General features: G+C 41.7%; 3 protein-coding genes and 1 non-coding gene across 4 annotated transcripts; 3 read left to right on the top strand and 1 right to left on the bottom strand.

Moving 5' to 3' along the window:
* Window positions 1–1,485: 1,485 nt before the first annotated feature.
* LOC104439002 (RING-box protein 1a-like) lies at window positions 1,486–2,649 on the top strand. The gene is made up of 4 exons (XM_010052137.3): window positions 1,486–1,709; window positions 1,872–1,922; window positions 2,063–2,122; window positions 2,597–2,649. The coding sequence occupies exons 1-4, from the start codon at window positions 1,568–1,570 to the stop codon at window positions 2,647–2,649; spliced, it is 306 nt and encodes a 101-aa protein (XP_010050439.2). The 5' UTR covers window positions 1,486–1,567.
* Window positions 2,650–5,016: 2,367 nt separating this feature from the next.
* LOC104436408 (RING-box protein 1a) lies at window positions 5,017–8,364 on the top strand. Its single transcript, XM_010049168.3, has 5 exons — window positions 5,017–5,263; window positions 5,426–5,476; window positions 5,607–5,666; window positions 7,892–7,963; window positions 8,058–8,364. The coding sequence occupies exons 1-5, from the start codon at window positions 5,122–5,124 to the stop codon at window positions 8,093–8,095; spliced, it is 363 nt and encodes a 120-aa protein (XP_010047470.1). The 5' UTR covers window positions 5,017–5,121; the 3' UTR covers window positions 8,096–8,364.
* An 884-nt stretch (window positions 8,365–9,248) lies between these two features.
* On the bottom strand, window positions 9,249–9,330 carry TRNAS-GCU. The gene has a single exon. It is a non-coding gene; the product is annotated as a tRNA-Ser (tRNA).
* A 2,250-nt stretch (window positions 9,331–11,580) lies between these two features.
* On the top strand, window positions 11,581–14,076 carry LOC104439001 (subtilisin-like protease SBT1.8). Its single transcript, XM_010052136.3, has 3 exons — window positions 11,581–12,172; window positions 12,274–13,293; window positions 13,409–14,076. The coding sequence occupies exons 1-3, from the start codon at window positions 11,581–11,583 to the stop codon at window positions 14,074–14,076; spliced, it is 2,280 nt and encodes a 759-aa protein (XP_010050438.1).
* The last annotated feature ends 848 nt before the right edge of the window (window positions 14,077–14,924 follow it).

Genomic DNA, 14,924 nt, shown 5'->3' with positions numbered 1-14,924 from the left:
ATACAAATTTTTCATAATTACACTACCATCCGGATTTTTATCCATTTCCTAAATCAACAAAAACATGGCTATCTTTCTGTTACTTGTTCTTTTTTTTTTTTTATTACCTTTTTGGTCTTTACATTTGTAGCGAGTTGATATTCCTACTATTTTAATTTCCTAATTTATAGATTTGACTAAATTGAATTAAGAAAACGTGAGATACAAAAGACTCGGAAATTTTATTTTAAAAAAATCATGGACAATATTTATATTAATATGAGCATGACAAACCTATGCATAAATTAATATCGTCGTTAAATATTCTTAATGAAAATACCTATTTTTAGAATAAATAGAATATCATATTGATATAACTCCAAATGACACTGCACGTCGAGCTAGAATCTAAGAATTAATCTATACCATTTTCCCTTGCTTTTTACCGCAAGCCATATAAACCTACGCATAAATTAATATCTTCGTTAAATATTCTTAATAAAAATACTTATTTTTAAAATAAAAAGAATATCAAATCAATATAGCTTTGAACGACATTACACGCTAAGCTAGAAGATAAGGATTTTCCATGCTTTTTACCGCAAGCCATATTCAGAAAACCAAGTCCAAACTTGCTTTTTCTTTACCCAAAAAATTAATTGCGTCGTGCCAATGATATCATTACCCACTAAAATTTTCTTAATCACTGATAATAGGAGCAGATTATGGAGTGAACATAGTTTGTGTGGGTGGTTTTCACTTTGGAATCGAGAATCGTCTACCAAGCATTGCTTCTAAAAAATGGTACCGGAAATTGTCCAAGGAATCGGGTAGGTTTATGGAACTAGTCCCACGTGGAAAGTTCACCTTTTTTTTTTTATATCATTTTTATCTTTTGACAATTAATAACCCAACTTTTTATCAATACACTAGAATGATCATTAATTAACAAAGATGATTAATACTGCAATAATTAAAAAAAAATATTCAAAGTTAAAAACAAACCTAAAAGAACCTTAGGCTAAAAGTTAAGCTTTGCATTTAATCTATAATCAATTTTTTTAATATAATTTTTAAATAAATTTACTAATATGTATTTTTATATTACTCTCAACATGAAAATGTAAAATATTATATACTCATTATTATTATTTTTTTACAATTTTAGAAATGCTAAAACTAAAACACTTAATTTGGTCGCACCAAATGAATTTTCAAATACAAGTTTACCAAATAGTTTTGCATTTCCCTAAAACATTTTTTAGTTTTAGTTTACCAAACAGTTTAAGATTTCAAAAATCCATTTATCTTAAAGGTATTTGTATTCTCTCAAGAACATTTTTCCAAAACCGAACCAAACGGGCCTAAGGACCTGCTAAGGTTTGACTCACATATAACGAGTGCACTTCCAATTTAATATAAAATATTAACGACTGAAATAGGGAGAGAAAAATTTATAAAAAAAAAATGAGTGCCGTTTTAGAATCTCGACGGAAGTCCGCCAACTTATTCGGGTTTTTTTACCTTTTCTTCCAAAAAAAAAAAAGCAAAGCCCTCTCTCTCTTCGCTTAGGAGTTCGCGATCAGCGATGGCGACTCTCGATTCCGACGTCCCCATGGTCCCCGCCGGCGAGGGCTCGAGCAGCGGCGCCGCCGCCTCCTCGTCGTCGTCTAAGAAGCCGAAGCGGTTCGAGATCAAGAAGTGGAACGCCGTCGCCCTCTGGGCCTGGGGTAAGTTTTCCGTGGAAAGAAAGCAAAAAGAAAACCCTAATCCGAGCCGATGATGATCCTGCCACGCCGCATCGAGCGCTCCGAGCGCCCGCGGTTTTTCTTTGGATCGTCCTCTTGTGGTCGGATGGCGTCGTGATGTGATGCGGCGTTTCTCCTTTGCAGATATCGTGGTGGATAACTGCGCGATTTGCCGGAACCACATCATGGATCTCTGTCAGTAGCTAACCTGCTCGTTTCTTTTTCTTTTTCTTTTTAAATTTTTTTTACCTCGATTTGTGGATGTTGGTTTTTCGTTGATTTCGTTTGTGGCGATTTGGATTTTGGATGGCCTGTACTGAAGATTTTTTGAGCAGGCATCGAGTGCCAAGCGAACCAGGCCAGCGCCACTAGCGAGGAGTGCACGGTTGCTTGGGGTAAGAATCCAGTGAAACTGTTGTTTTGTTCCTTGTTCTGTGATTCCTGTACATCGATTATACATAGAAGGGCCCAATTGTGTCGATCGGATCGGCTTTTCGGAGTTTTTATATGTTTCGTCATGCTGTATTGTTTTTCACCCGTAGCCCTGTTGCGTGTGCTGATGGTGGAAGGAGGTTCTAATTGGGCTATCAAGTGTCCATTGAGTGCTTTTCCTCTCTCTTCCTAGAAGTTGATTCGTTTGACTCATAATATGGACGTTTATCAAATTTCAGTGAGCAATTTATAGGAGAGACACATTCTCATTTTGAAAAATCTTGACTTGAAAAGAGTTCCTGTTTTAAATCGAGGGGTTAGAGAGGTCCTTTCTAGTAGAACAGATGGATGAACAAGTCTGCATGCGCTATACTTAGCATCAGCAAAATAGAGTACCCATAGGAGCAAGGTGAATTCTTATCGCTTAGCAGTCAAAGTAGTGTGCAAAATTAAGGATTACATTTTGACGGTCAAAGCTGGTAAACTTTAGGGGACAATTCTGGGAATTTTTTTTTTTACAGTGCATTGAGACTGCAGTTTCGATCATCTCCTCGAGGCTTCGATCATTATGAAGGGTCAATCTGTCAAATGTTCTCTTCCTTTCCTCTTGCGATCCCTATCCCACACTATTACCCTGTCTCTCTTCTTTTCTAGTGTTTGGGTCTCTATCTGTCTTTCTACTGTAGGAGGCTTCTTGATGATGGAGTTTTCATGGCTTCTTCACAAATTATTGTTTTCTTTTCAATTGATTGAAGTAGCCTGTTTGTTTCCTTGCATAATGAGTAATCTAAGTGTACAAATCTCCCTTTTGCATTATACAAATGTTCTTTTCACTTTATATGATGGAGGCTCCTTGATATGCTTTATCATCTTCATGAATAACAGAAGGGTAGTTTTGTTTTCACATAGATTTATATGAGTGCCTTGTTTGCACATAGATTCATACCAAGTATAGAGAGACTTTTTCTATCTGAGACCAAAATTATGGGAGTCCTCAAAGTTTTCTGAATGCGCTCTGGTCTATGATCATGTGACTTCTCATCTTTAGTTTTCTGTCATTATTAAGTCTTAGTGCGTTCTGAATACCTGGCTCGTTAATTCGTAGATTTTAGTGATGATAGTCAAGCCCATCTTTAGTTTTCTGTCATTATTAAGTCTTAGTGCGTTCTGAATACCTGGCTCGTTAATTCGTAGATTTTAGTGATGATAGTCAAGCCCATTTTTCACTTATAAGTGAGAATGTTGCTGGGGGAGTTTAGAGCACATCTCCTAATCATTTGACTTGCGAACATGTTAACTTCAACTGCACGATACGGTGGCGGTAAGATAAGTTGAAAGGCCTTAGAAGAAATTCAGTGGCCGTACTTCTGAAATTTCCACTCACTGTTATCTGTAGACACGAAGCACAAACAAGAACAATTGATTTTACAAAGACGAGTGGATAAAAGAAAGAGAAAAAGAGAGGCTTGGGCTTAGAGTCCGACCTAGTGGACATACTTGACGAGTCTTCAACCAACGACTGATGCAGTAAAAGTGAAATGCATGGTTGCACACTCCTATAAGATCAAAAGCACATTATTTTGTACTTTTAAAGCCAAGCATGCTAGGTGCAGGAGACAAAATGTGACAATATGAACCCATTATACGGGGGAGTAGATTTGAATTGCGTCCGTGGTCCAAACAAGTTGACTTTCGGATTTGAAGCGAAGCCGCTCGATTTTTTGCTCTTCAATCTGGTCATTCTTAGATGAATTTTGGGGAAAGTTGGGTGAATATCATGTTACATTTGATTAAGTTTTAAGTGATTTTTGATATGGGAAACTAAACAAATGGGGACGAACGGACGAATCGTTGGGCCGATTGGACCGAGCTATGTCTATTGCGACTAAATGGACCGCGACAAATGAAGTCTCGGTACTTCTTAGCAAAAGGACATCCATTTTTCGGGCTCTCCGCTTCCATGGATTCGTTCTGAGCTTGGACTCCATAGCCCCTCATCCGAGAGAGAGACAGGGAAGCTAATTACCACCTGAAAAAAACGAGGGGGAAAACAAAGACAAAAGAGTGAAAGTACAACAAAAATATGGCTATCTTTCTGTTACTTGTTCTTTTTTAATTACCTTTTTGGTCTTTACATTTGTAGCGAGTTGATATTCCTACTATTTCAATTTCCTAATTTATAGATTTGACTAAATTGAATTAAGAAAACGTGAGATACAAAAGACTCGGAAACTTTATTTTAAAAAAATCATGGACAATATTTATATTAATATGAGCACGAGAAACCTAAGCATAAATTAATATTGTGGTTAAATATTCTTAATGAAAATTCTTATTTTTAGAATAAATAGAGCATATTGATATAACTCCAAACGACATTGCACGTCGAGCTAGAATTTAAGAATTAATCTATATCATTTTCCCTTACTTTTTACCGCAAGCCGTATTTATATTAATATAAGCACAAGAAACCTATGCATAAATTAATATATTCGTTAAATATTCTTGATAAAAATACTTATTTTTAAAATAAAAAGAATATCAAATCAATATGGCTTTTAACGGCATAGCACGTTGAGCTAGAAGGTAAGGATTTTCCATGCTTTTTACCGCAAGCCGTACTCAGAAAGCCAAGTCCAAATTTGCTTTTTCTTTACCCAAAAAATTAATTGCGTCGTGCCGATAATATCATTACCCACTAAAATTTTCTTAATCACTCGCATATAATGAGTGCACTTCCATTTTAATATCAAAAAATTAACGACTGAAATAGGGAGAGTTTGAAAAAAAAAAATAGGAGAAAAAATTTTAAAAAAGGGGGTAAGAAAAGGTAAAAAACCCGAATAAGTTGGCGGACTTCCGTCGACCTTCCAGAACGGCACGGTAACGAGGAAAAAAACAAAAAAAAGCGAAGAACTGTCTCTCTCTCTCTCTCTCTTCGCTTCGCAGTTCCCGATCGGCGATGGCGACTCTCGATTCCGACGTCCCCATGGTCCCCGCCGGCGAGGGCTCGAGCAGCGGCGCCGCCGCATCCTCCTCCTCGTCGAAGAAGCCGAAGCGGTTCGAGATCAAGAAGTGGAACGCCGTCGCCCTCTGGGCCTGGGGTAAGTTTTCCGTGGAAAGAAAACAAAAAAGAAAACCCTAATCCGAGCCGATGGTGATCCTGCCGCGAAGCCTCGAGCGCTCCGAGCGCCCGCGGTTTTTCTTTGGACCGTCCTCTTGTGGTCGGATGGCGTCTGATGTGATGCGGCGTTTCTCCTTTGCAGATATCGTGGTGGACAACTGCGCGATTTGCCGGAACCACATCATGGATCTCTGTCAGTTGCTAACCTGCTCGTTTCTTTATTTTTTATTTTTTTACCTCGATTTGTGGATGTTGGTTTTTCGTTGATTTCGTTTGTGGCGATTTGGATTTTGGATGGCCTGTACTGAAGATTTTTTGAGCAGGCATCGAGTGCCAAGCGAACCAGGCCAGCGCCACTAGCGAGGAGTGCACGGTTGCTTGGGGTAAGAATCCAGTGAAACTGTTCATTTGTTCCTTGTTCTGTGATTCCTGTACATCGATTATACATAGAAGGGCCCAATTGTGTCGATCGGATCAGCTTGTCGGAGTTTTATATGTTTTGTCATGCTGTTTTGTTTTTCACCCGTAGCCCTGTTGCGTGTGCTGATGGTGGAAGGAGGTTCTAATTGGGCTATCAAGTGTCCATTGAGTGCTTTTCCTCTCTCTTCCTAGAAGTTGATTCGTTTGACTCATAATGCGGACGTTTATCAAATTTCAGTGAGCAATTTATAGGAGAGACACATTCTCATTTTGAAAAATCTTGACTTGAAAAGAATTCCCGTTTTAAATCGAGGGGTTAGAGAGGTCCTTTCTAGTAGAACAGATGGATGAACAAGTCTGCATGCGCTATACTCAGCATCATCAAAATAGGGTACCCTTAGGAGTAGGGTGGATTCTTATCGATTGTGCTCAAAGTAGCGTGCAAAATTACGGATTACATTTTGATGGTCAAAGCTGGTAAACTTTAGGGGACAATTCTGGGAATTTTTTTTTTTTTTTTTTAAAGTGCATTGAGATTGCACTTTCGATCATCTCCTCGAGGCTTTGATCATTATGAAGGGTCAATCTGTCAAATGTTCTCTTCCTCTCCTCTTGTGATCCCTATCCCACACTATTACCCTGTCTCTCTTCTTTTCTAGTGTTTGGGTCTCTATGTCTTTCTACTGTAGGAGGCTTCTTGATGATGGAGTTTTCATGGCTTCTTCACAAATTATTGGTTTCTTTCAATTGATTGAAGTAGCCTGTTTGTTTCTTTGCATAATGAGTAATCTAAGTGTATAAATCTCCCTTTCGCATTATACAAATGTTCTTTTCACTTTATATGATGGAGGATCCTTGATATGCTTTATCATCTTCATGAAGAACAGAAGGGTAGTTTTGTTTTCACGTAGATTTATATGAGTGCCTTGTTTTCACATAGATTCATACCGAGTATAGAGAGACTTTTTCTATCCATGACCAAAATTATGAGAGTCCTCAAAGGTTTCTGTATGTGCTCTGGTCTATGATCATGTGACTTCTCATCTTTAGTTCTCTGTCATTATTAAGTCTTAGTGCGTTCTGAATACCTGGCTCATTAATTCGTAGACTTTAGTGATGATAGTCAAGCCCTATTTTCACTTATAAGTGAGAATGTTGCTGGGGGAGTTTAGAGCACATCTCCTAATCATTTGACTTGCAAACATGTTAACCTGTCAAGTCTATTTTTATATGTGCATTCCAAGTAGCTTTGAAGTAGATCCTGGAACTATATTTCTAGTTAACTTGTGTGATGTTTTGTTCATCAGTCATATAAACTTCACCACTTAGCTACTTTAGGTTGGGGGTTAGGTCTGGGTGGCTATCCATGGAACGTGAGATGGAGATGAAGAATCACCTGTTTCCAGAAGAAATTGAAGTTGGTTATTTGTCCCTGCGATTGTGTCTAACCTAAGGATTAACTTATCTTGGGAATTCAAGCTACTGTTGTCTTCTTGTCATGCATTTGTCTAGTTCAGAATCTGCAAAATGTTCAAAGTAGGACCACTTCTTTGATTTGTCTTCTTCTTACAATCTTATTTGATAGTGATAAATTGATGAAAAATATCTCATTGATTATTTTTTAATGATAGAGAACTTTGATTTTTTTTTTTTTTTTATAAATAATTACTCCTTTCCATGAACAACCTATTTAATTAATGCCTTGAGTTCAAGAGTAGAAGTCACTCAAGCTCATTGGTGGCTTAGTCCCAGTTTTATGAGCACATTTTTAAGCTGTTCTTGTTTAATGTCAGTTGCTAAGATTTGCGTCGATATTGCTAGTCTTTTAATGGGTCAAATCATTTTTGCAATTTCACAGCTTAGTGTATAGTTTTTTGCTTTGTCCTTTTTCTTTTGCGTAATAGATGTAGTTGGTTGAGCTCTTGCTTTGTAAAGAAAGCCGGTCATCTTTCTGCAAGACAAAAATTTGCGAAGTCATTGAATGGCCTCTGAAGTTTAGCCAGAAATGCCGTTGGTCTTTGACATACGCGTAGATTTCTTGGGTTTATGGCTCTGTTTCTTAGTTTATGTTCACATGCTATCTTGGTTGTGCCATGATGAAGCATGGGTTCATATTGTCACATTTTACCTCCTGCACCTAGTATGCTTGGCTTTAAAAGTACAAAATAATGTGCTTTTGATCTTATAGGAGTGTGCAACCATGCATTTCACTTTCACTGCATCAGTCGTTGGTTGAAGACTCGTCAAGTATGTCCACTAGGTCAGACTCTAAGCCCAAGCCTCTCCTTTTCTCTTTCATTTATCCACTCCTTATTGTAAAATCAATTGTTCTTGTTTGTGCTTCATGTTTACAGATAACAGTGAGTGGGAATTTCAGAAGTACGGCCACTGAATTTCTTTTAGTGCCTTTCAACTTAATGCAACAGTGTTGTGCAATTGAAGTTGGAAAAGCATTTCTTGTTCTCATGTGATCTATTATCTGTGAATTGAGTTAATTGAGTATTTGGTGCTGCAAACTGGTTATACCTGCTGTTACATAATCTAGCGTGTTCATTTTGAAGTAATCCTTGTGATGCTAGATATGGACGAGCTACAGTAACATTCAAGGAGATTTGATCATATCTATGCTTTCTTTTAGCTCTAGGCATATATATATTTTAATTTTTTTTTCACTGAGATTCAGTCCTATCCCTGTGATCCTTTGGTGACGAGTCCCGGAGATGAAGTACATCCTCAGTATTCAGGCATTGCGCATTGGGCCAGATCCCATATTCACCCCATTCAGATATTTCGTCCTTAAGGCTGCTGCCCTTTTGAACCATTCAGCGGCGGGGTGTTACTCATTAATAAGATTTAGGAAAATTTTTAGTTTTGTGAAACGGGGAGTTGATCTGGTTAGGCAAATGACCCGCTTTAGCCAAGTGTTTCGCGAGGGAAGCCTGAAGACAAAGTATTGTTGATGATTGAATTAACTTCTCTTGGAAGGTTTGACCTTTAACCCTTTATGTCTCGCTCTCCTCTTGTCGCGATGCATTTAGGTCGAACTTGGGTTGAGGAGCGTTGATTCTGAGGTCAATCCTTGATTCGGCGATACCGTCACAGGGGAGTAAATTTGAATTGTGTCCATGGTCCAAGCGAGTCGACTTTTGGATTTGAAACAAAGCGATTTGATTTTTTACTCTTCAATCTGGTCACTCTTGGATGAATTTTGGGGAAACTTGAGTCAATATCAGGTTTCCTTTGATTAAGTTTAAAGTGATTGTTGATATTGGAAGCTAAATAAATGGCGACGAAGGGACGAATCGTTGGGCCGATTGGACCGAGCTATGTCTATTGCGACTAACTGGACCACGAGAAACGAAGTCTCAGTACTTGCTTCTTAGCAAAGGGACATCCATTTTTCAGGCTCTTCGCTTACATCGCTTCGTTCTGAGCTGGACTCGATAGCCCTTTTTGACATTGACTCATCCGAGAGAGAGAAGCTAAGTACTACCTGACGAAAACGTTGGGGAAGACAAAGACAAAAGAGTGAAAAATAAAAGCGTCGTCGCCTGAGAGATTCGAACTCTCGCGGGGAAACCCCATGTACTTAGCAGGCACACGCCTTAACCACTCGGCCAAAGCGACTCTGTTTGTAACCACTATATTTTATTTATTATTTAACAATAAATATAAACCTTATTTACAACCCCGTGAAGGATAACGCAAATTGCGCTTCCGATATTTCCCCTCAAGAACCAAGAAACGAGGCCACTTTTGCATGTAACTAATGTTACACGGATATTAAGAATGTGTAAAAGAATCGAAAACCATATGAATCACACAAAATTAGATTGAATTGACTATTTTACGCAGTTTTCATTAGGATCGGTCCAGTTCTAGGTGTAAAACAGTCATCCTAAATTACTTTGATTGAACCGGTACATAAATTTGAGCTCTTTCATGCTTTTTAGTAAAAGAAATCCTAACCCTCTCAATAAGTTCTTTTGCTCGTCGGTCCTTAGACTCCTCACCTTAATCCTCCACCTTCTCACGCACGATTGCTCTCAAGAAAGAAAGAAATCCCAGCTCTCTAAACTCTCTCACCTCTTGGTTTGTCGATCGCCTTGCCTCTTAGCGAGTCAACTAAGCTCTCAGTTTCACGTTCGGCCCTCTATTGCGTCATTGCATTCATGGTCTTGCCTCCAGCCCTCCCTTGCAATTAGCCTCCTTCCCTCTCGCTGTCTTGCCTCACAAGTCTCTTGCCTCCCTCTTGTTGCTTGATGTATGCTTGCTCGTACTTCTCATTGTTGCTTGTCTTTGTTTGCTACTGAGAGTCCCTTTGAATGTCGATTTAAGGTCAGTCGTCATTGCTGCTTTGTTGCTCGTTGATTTATGTTGTCAATCATATTGAGCATATTCCGGAAACACAATACAAAGCTAAGGTGGATTGTATTAAAGCTAATATTTCAGTATAGAAGATGGGCTAATTTAGTGGACATTTTCGACATAAAACACTTCCGAAAAATCACCTAATCATTTTTGTTATGAAGTTGACCGTTTCTATGGACCTGCCTAGGAATTGGACCACCTATGGGCGGTTCCCAATTCTCATTTTGTGGAACCGGCCCTTAACGAGAGGTTCCTGATTCCAAAGTGAGAAGCGTCTATCTTGGAATCAATCACTCCTAATATATATTATATTTATTCATGAATTGCTCGTTGAAATATATGGGGAAATTCCATTTTCCCAATAAATATCACCTCAAAAGGTCCTAATATTACATATGTAATTATGGTATCCACTACATTAGGATTTGATTTGATACATAGGACTAGCAATTACCAACTTATAGATCGTTATCCATACAAATGTATAGCTAGTAAGTCGAAATTCATAAAAATATATGACGTCAACCAAAGACACGGTATACGACGCTCATACATTATATGCACGTCCACACTTAACCTCATCGGCATCCCCCCACATATGCTGTCATCTTCCCCTACAAGACACGATCGATAATCAAATTCGAGCTCAGATTGCCTAACTTTAGATCGAAGAGCGTCCTCCTTTCGGTGGCCTACGAACGTACACGCGTGTTAATCGAATCATTGTTGTATGAAGTTACATCCACGGACGATGGAGATTGCTATTCCTAACTATTGAACCAAGAAATTGCGATTTTTAATCCATCAATCTCAGTGACCATGTCCACCAAGTTGTCTACGCTACAATTATAGTATGACACCATCCATTGAGACAAAAGCATTGATGGGGCCGGCCAAAGCTTCTCTGCGAGTTTCGGCCTGACAAGCCCAGCAAATGCCCTTCCATCAACCACCTCGACGTCGGAATACCGGCGCATGTCACATGCATGGAAGAGAAGTTAAGTGGTCTTCGTGATTACAGGATGTGAACAGAAGAACCTCATAACCAAAAAGTGCCACAGATGCATGCACCACAAATAGTAATTACCTGATAATGCGTCACATGGAAAGATGGCCACAAGATAATAACATGTTACATGCAACTTCCACGGAGCGGCGAAGATCAGTTCAATTCTAACTGAGATTGAGAAGCTGAACAGCCTGTATGGAAACTGAGATTGAGAAGCTGAACAGCCTGTATGGCCCTTGTTCATTGCACCAGAAAGCTAAAACAGAAGTTAATCCATATTTAGAATTTAGATTCACTTGCTCTAAATATACCAGATTCATTCCTGCATGGATCTGGATTAGATTTAGAAATGCAAAACACGGAGGCCAAAGAACCAACCGGATACAGACTAAAAATAGCAACGCAAGAAGAATCTTCGACTATAAAGATCAGAATTTACAAGGTTGTGAGGAATCAATCCTCTTTCGGGTTTCCAAGCAACGGGAGATCATCCAGCCATGGCTTCTTCCGCTGCTTGGTTGCCGTTCTTAGCTCTTTCTCTTCTTGCCTTCCCTTGCGCAATGGCCAAGAAGACCTACATTGTTCAAATGACAGACCAAAGCGTCCCCGGGACATTCAACACCAGCCAGGATTGGTACAGCGCCAACCTCCAGTCTCTCGCCTCTGGTGCCACCGATATACTCTACGTGTACAGCGAGGCCTTCCATGGCTACGCTGCGTCCCTCGAGCCAAATCAAGCAGAGGCCCTCCGGTCATCAGACGCGGTGCTCGGGGTCTATGAGGACGTCATGTACCATCTCCACACAACCCGGACGCCAAGCTTCTTGAAAGTGGAAGATGAATTCGGGCTGTGGCCCGGCACGGGGAACCCTACCGAGAAGACTGATGAACCATTTCCTGAAGTAATCGTCGGCATTCTTGATACAGGGGTCTTTCCCGAGTCGAAGAGCTTTGACGACTTGGGGTTCCCGGAGGTTCCGGCCCGGTGGAAGGGAAAGTGCGTGAAGGGACCAGATTTTGATCCTTCGCTGTGCAACAAGAAGCTCATCGGCGCTTATTTTTTCGCCAAAGGCTATATCGAGGCTTTAGGTAACCTTGTGAACCGAAGGACCTTAAAAGAAATCGTAGGCAGAAATGCATCGAGTACTTGAATTTATATGGATATTAATGTGGTAACGTTCATTGTGCAGAGGGTAACATGACAGAGGTACAAACCCCCCGGGACCACGATGGACATGGGACGCACACGTCGAGCACCGCCGCAGGCTCCCCAGTGGCCAATGCCAGCTTGCTCGGCAAAGCAAGAGGCGTCGCACGGGGCATGGCTCCCCATGCCCGGGTGGCCAGCTATAAAGTATGCTGGGAAAATGGCTGCACAAGCTCCGACATACTCGCTGCCATGGACCAGGCCATAAAGGACGGCGTCGACGTGATCTCTCTCTCCCTTGGTGGAGGTGACGGGGAATACTACGAGAATACCATTGGTATCGGAGCGTTCACAGCAATGGAGAAGGGTATTTTCGTCTCTGCCTCCGCTGGAAACGATGGTCCTCAGCTGGGCACTCTCTCGAATGGAGCCCCGTGGATCATGACCGTAGGAGCGTCTACCCTGGACCGCAACTTCCCGGCCCATGCATTGCTTGGCAACAAGATGCGGTTCCCTGGAGAATCGTTGTATGGTGGCCCAGGAATGGGGAAGAAGCTGGTTGGCCTGGTCTACAACAAGGGAAACGAAAGCAGTTTGTGCTTGCCAGGCTCACTTGACCGCAGGGTGGTGCGCGGGAAGGTGGTGCTCTGCGACAGAGGGATAAATGCCCGCGTCGAGAAGGGCGCGGTGGTGCGTGATGCCGGGGGAGTGGGAATGATACTGGTGAACACAGCCGAGGAAGGTGGTGAGGAGTTGCTGGCAGACTGCCACCTGATACCGACCGTTCACCTTGGTGCAAAGGCAGGGATAGTGATTAGGGAATATGCCAAGACCGATCGGAACCCTACTGCCCTGGTCATTACCAGCGCACAGGAGGTCAATGTCAGGCCGACGCCGGTGGTGGCCGCGTTCAGCTCAAGAGGGCCATACTTCCAGTCCGTGCAGATCTTGAAACCTGACGTGATTGGCCCAGGTGTCAATATCCTGGCCTCTTGGCCGGCTTATGTGAGCCCCACGGAATTGCCTACTGACAAAAGGAGTGTCCAGTTCAACATCATCTCAGGTTCATTGACATTGCCCACTTCTCTCGTCCTTCCTCTCCTCTGTTGAGTAAACAATCAAGCACGTGGTGTGCGCACTCCAGAATCCATAATCTTTTCTAACGGCTCCATTTTCAGGCACATCCATGTCTTGCCCACACGTCAGTGGCGTCGCCGCGCTGTTCAAAGCCGCCCGCCCAACCTGGAGCACAAGCGCAATCAAGTCGGCGCTCATGACCACCGCCTACGTCCACGACAACACCCGGAAGCCCATCACCGACGCAGCCGACGGAACCCCAACCTCCCCGTGGGACCTCGGAGCGGGCCACATCGACCCGAGGAAGGCCCTCTCGCCAGGCCTCGTCTACGACCTCACCGCCGACGACTACATTGCCTTCGTCTGCTCCCTCAACTACACGATCAAGCAAGTCCAGAGCACCGTGCGGCGAACGAACGTGACCTGCTCGACGAAACTCTCCGACCCGGGGCAGCTCAACTACCCGTCATTCTCGGTCCTATTCAGGCCCAACAGGAAGGTGGTCCGGTACTCGCGCGAGTTGACGAACGTGGGGGACGCCGGGTCGGTGTACAAGGTGGCGGTGCAGGCGCCAAGCACGGTCGCGGTGAGGGTGAAGCCGAGGAGGCTGGTGTTCGGGAAGGTGGGGGAGAAGCAGAGGTACACTGTGACGTTCGTGGCGCGGAACCAGACCGACGAGACCCACGGCGGGTCGATCACGTGGAAGAACCGGCAGCATCGCGTGAGGAGTCCGGTCGGGTTCTTGTGGGGAGAATGGGGAACTTTGTAGAAGGTTTTATGGGCGGGGAAGAAAGGCAATTCTAGATTTCGAGTTAGACCCAGCATGCGTTGCCCCTCTCTCTCTCTCTCTCTCTCTCTCTCTCTCGCTCTCTATCTCTAGGATGCAGAATGAAATTCTTGTCTTCCCAATCAGTGTCTGCATCACACAAAAGAAGATGATAACTTAAAACGTAGCATGATCATGCCTTCATGCTGTTGGATTAATAATGTCTCAGTCGCTGTTTTCTGTTTTTTTTTTTTTACTCTGTTTTACTCTGTTTTTTTATTAAAAAACAGCCAAGTTCATTTAGTTATACATTTAGTGTTTTTGTCATTTTTTAGGAAGTTAATAGCACGTTTGTGTACAGTTATGTGTTTCATGTACTTGAGCAGTTTTTGTTTTGTGTTTAGTGGCTGTACTTACTTGACAGTTTCTTAAGAAAACTGACGTACGCAAGTTTGTGCTCTGTTTTCTCTGTGCTTCTCTTCCTCATTCAAAAACTATAGCTTCTAGTTTTTCTGTTTCTAGTTTACTGTTTTGATCAGTAACAACACATGCCTCAAATTGACGGTAGCAAAAAAGAATAATAACTTGGAAATCATAGTCATATGAATACCATCAAATGCTATGCAGATCCATTTTACTTGAATCGGCCATTACATAGCAACATAGGGTATGGTGCAAGATGCTCGCTTTGAATCAGTGACCTTGACTTTAAGATATCAAAATTAAGAGTGTAATAATGCAACTTTAAGAAATCAAAGTTCTGTTACGCCCAAATGATCTGCTTTTGGTATTGACCATGACATTCTTCTGTCCGGGATGTGAGGTACTGGCCTGAACAAAGAGGAAATATG

This window comes from Eucalyptus grandis, chromosome 3 (genome assembly GCF_016545825.1).
Source record: "Eucalyptus grandis isolate ANBG69807.140 chromosome 3, ASM1654582v1, whole genome shotgun sequence".
NCBI lineage: Eukaryota > Viridiplantae > Streptophyta > Magnoliopsida > Myrtales > Myrtaceae > Eucalyptus > Eucalyptus grandis.
The sequence above is the reverse complement of the archived record's forward strand: the minus strand, read 5'-3'. Positions and strand labels throughout refer to the sequence as shown.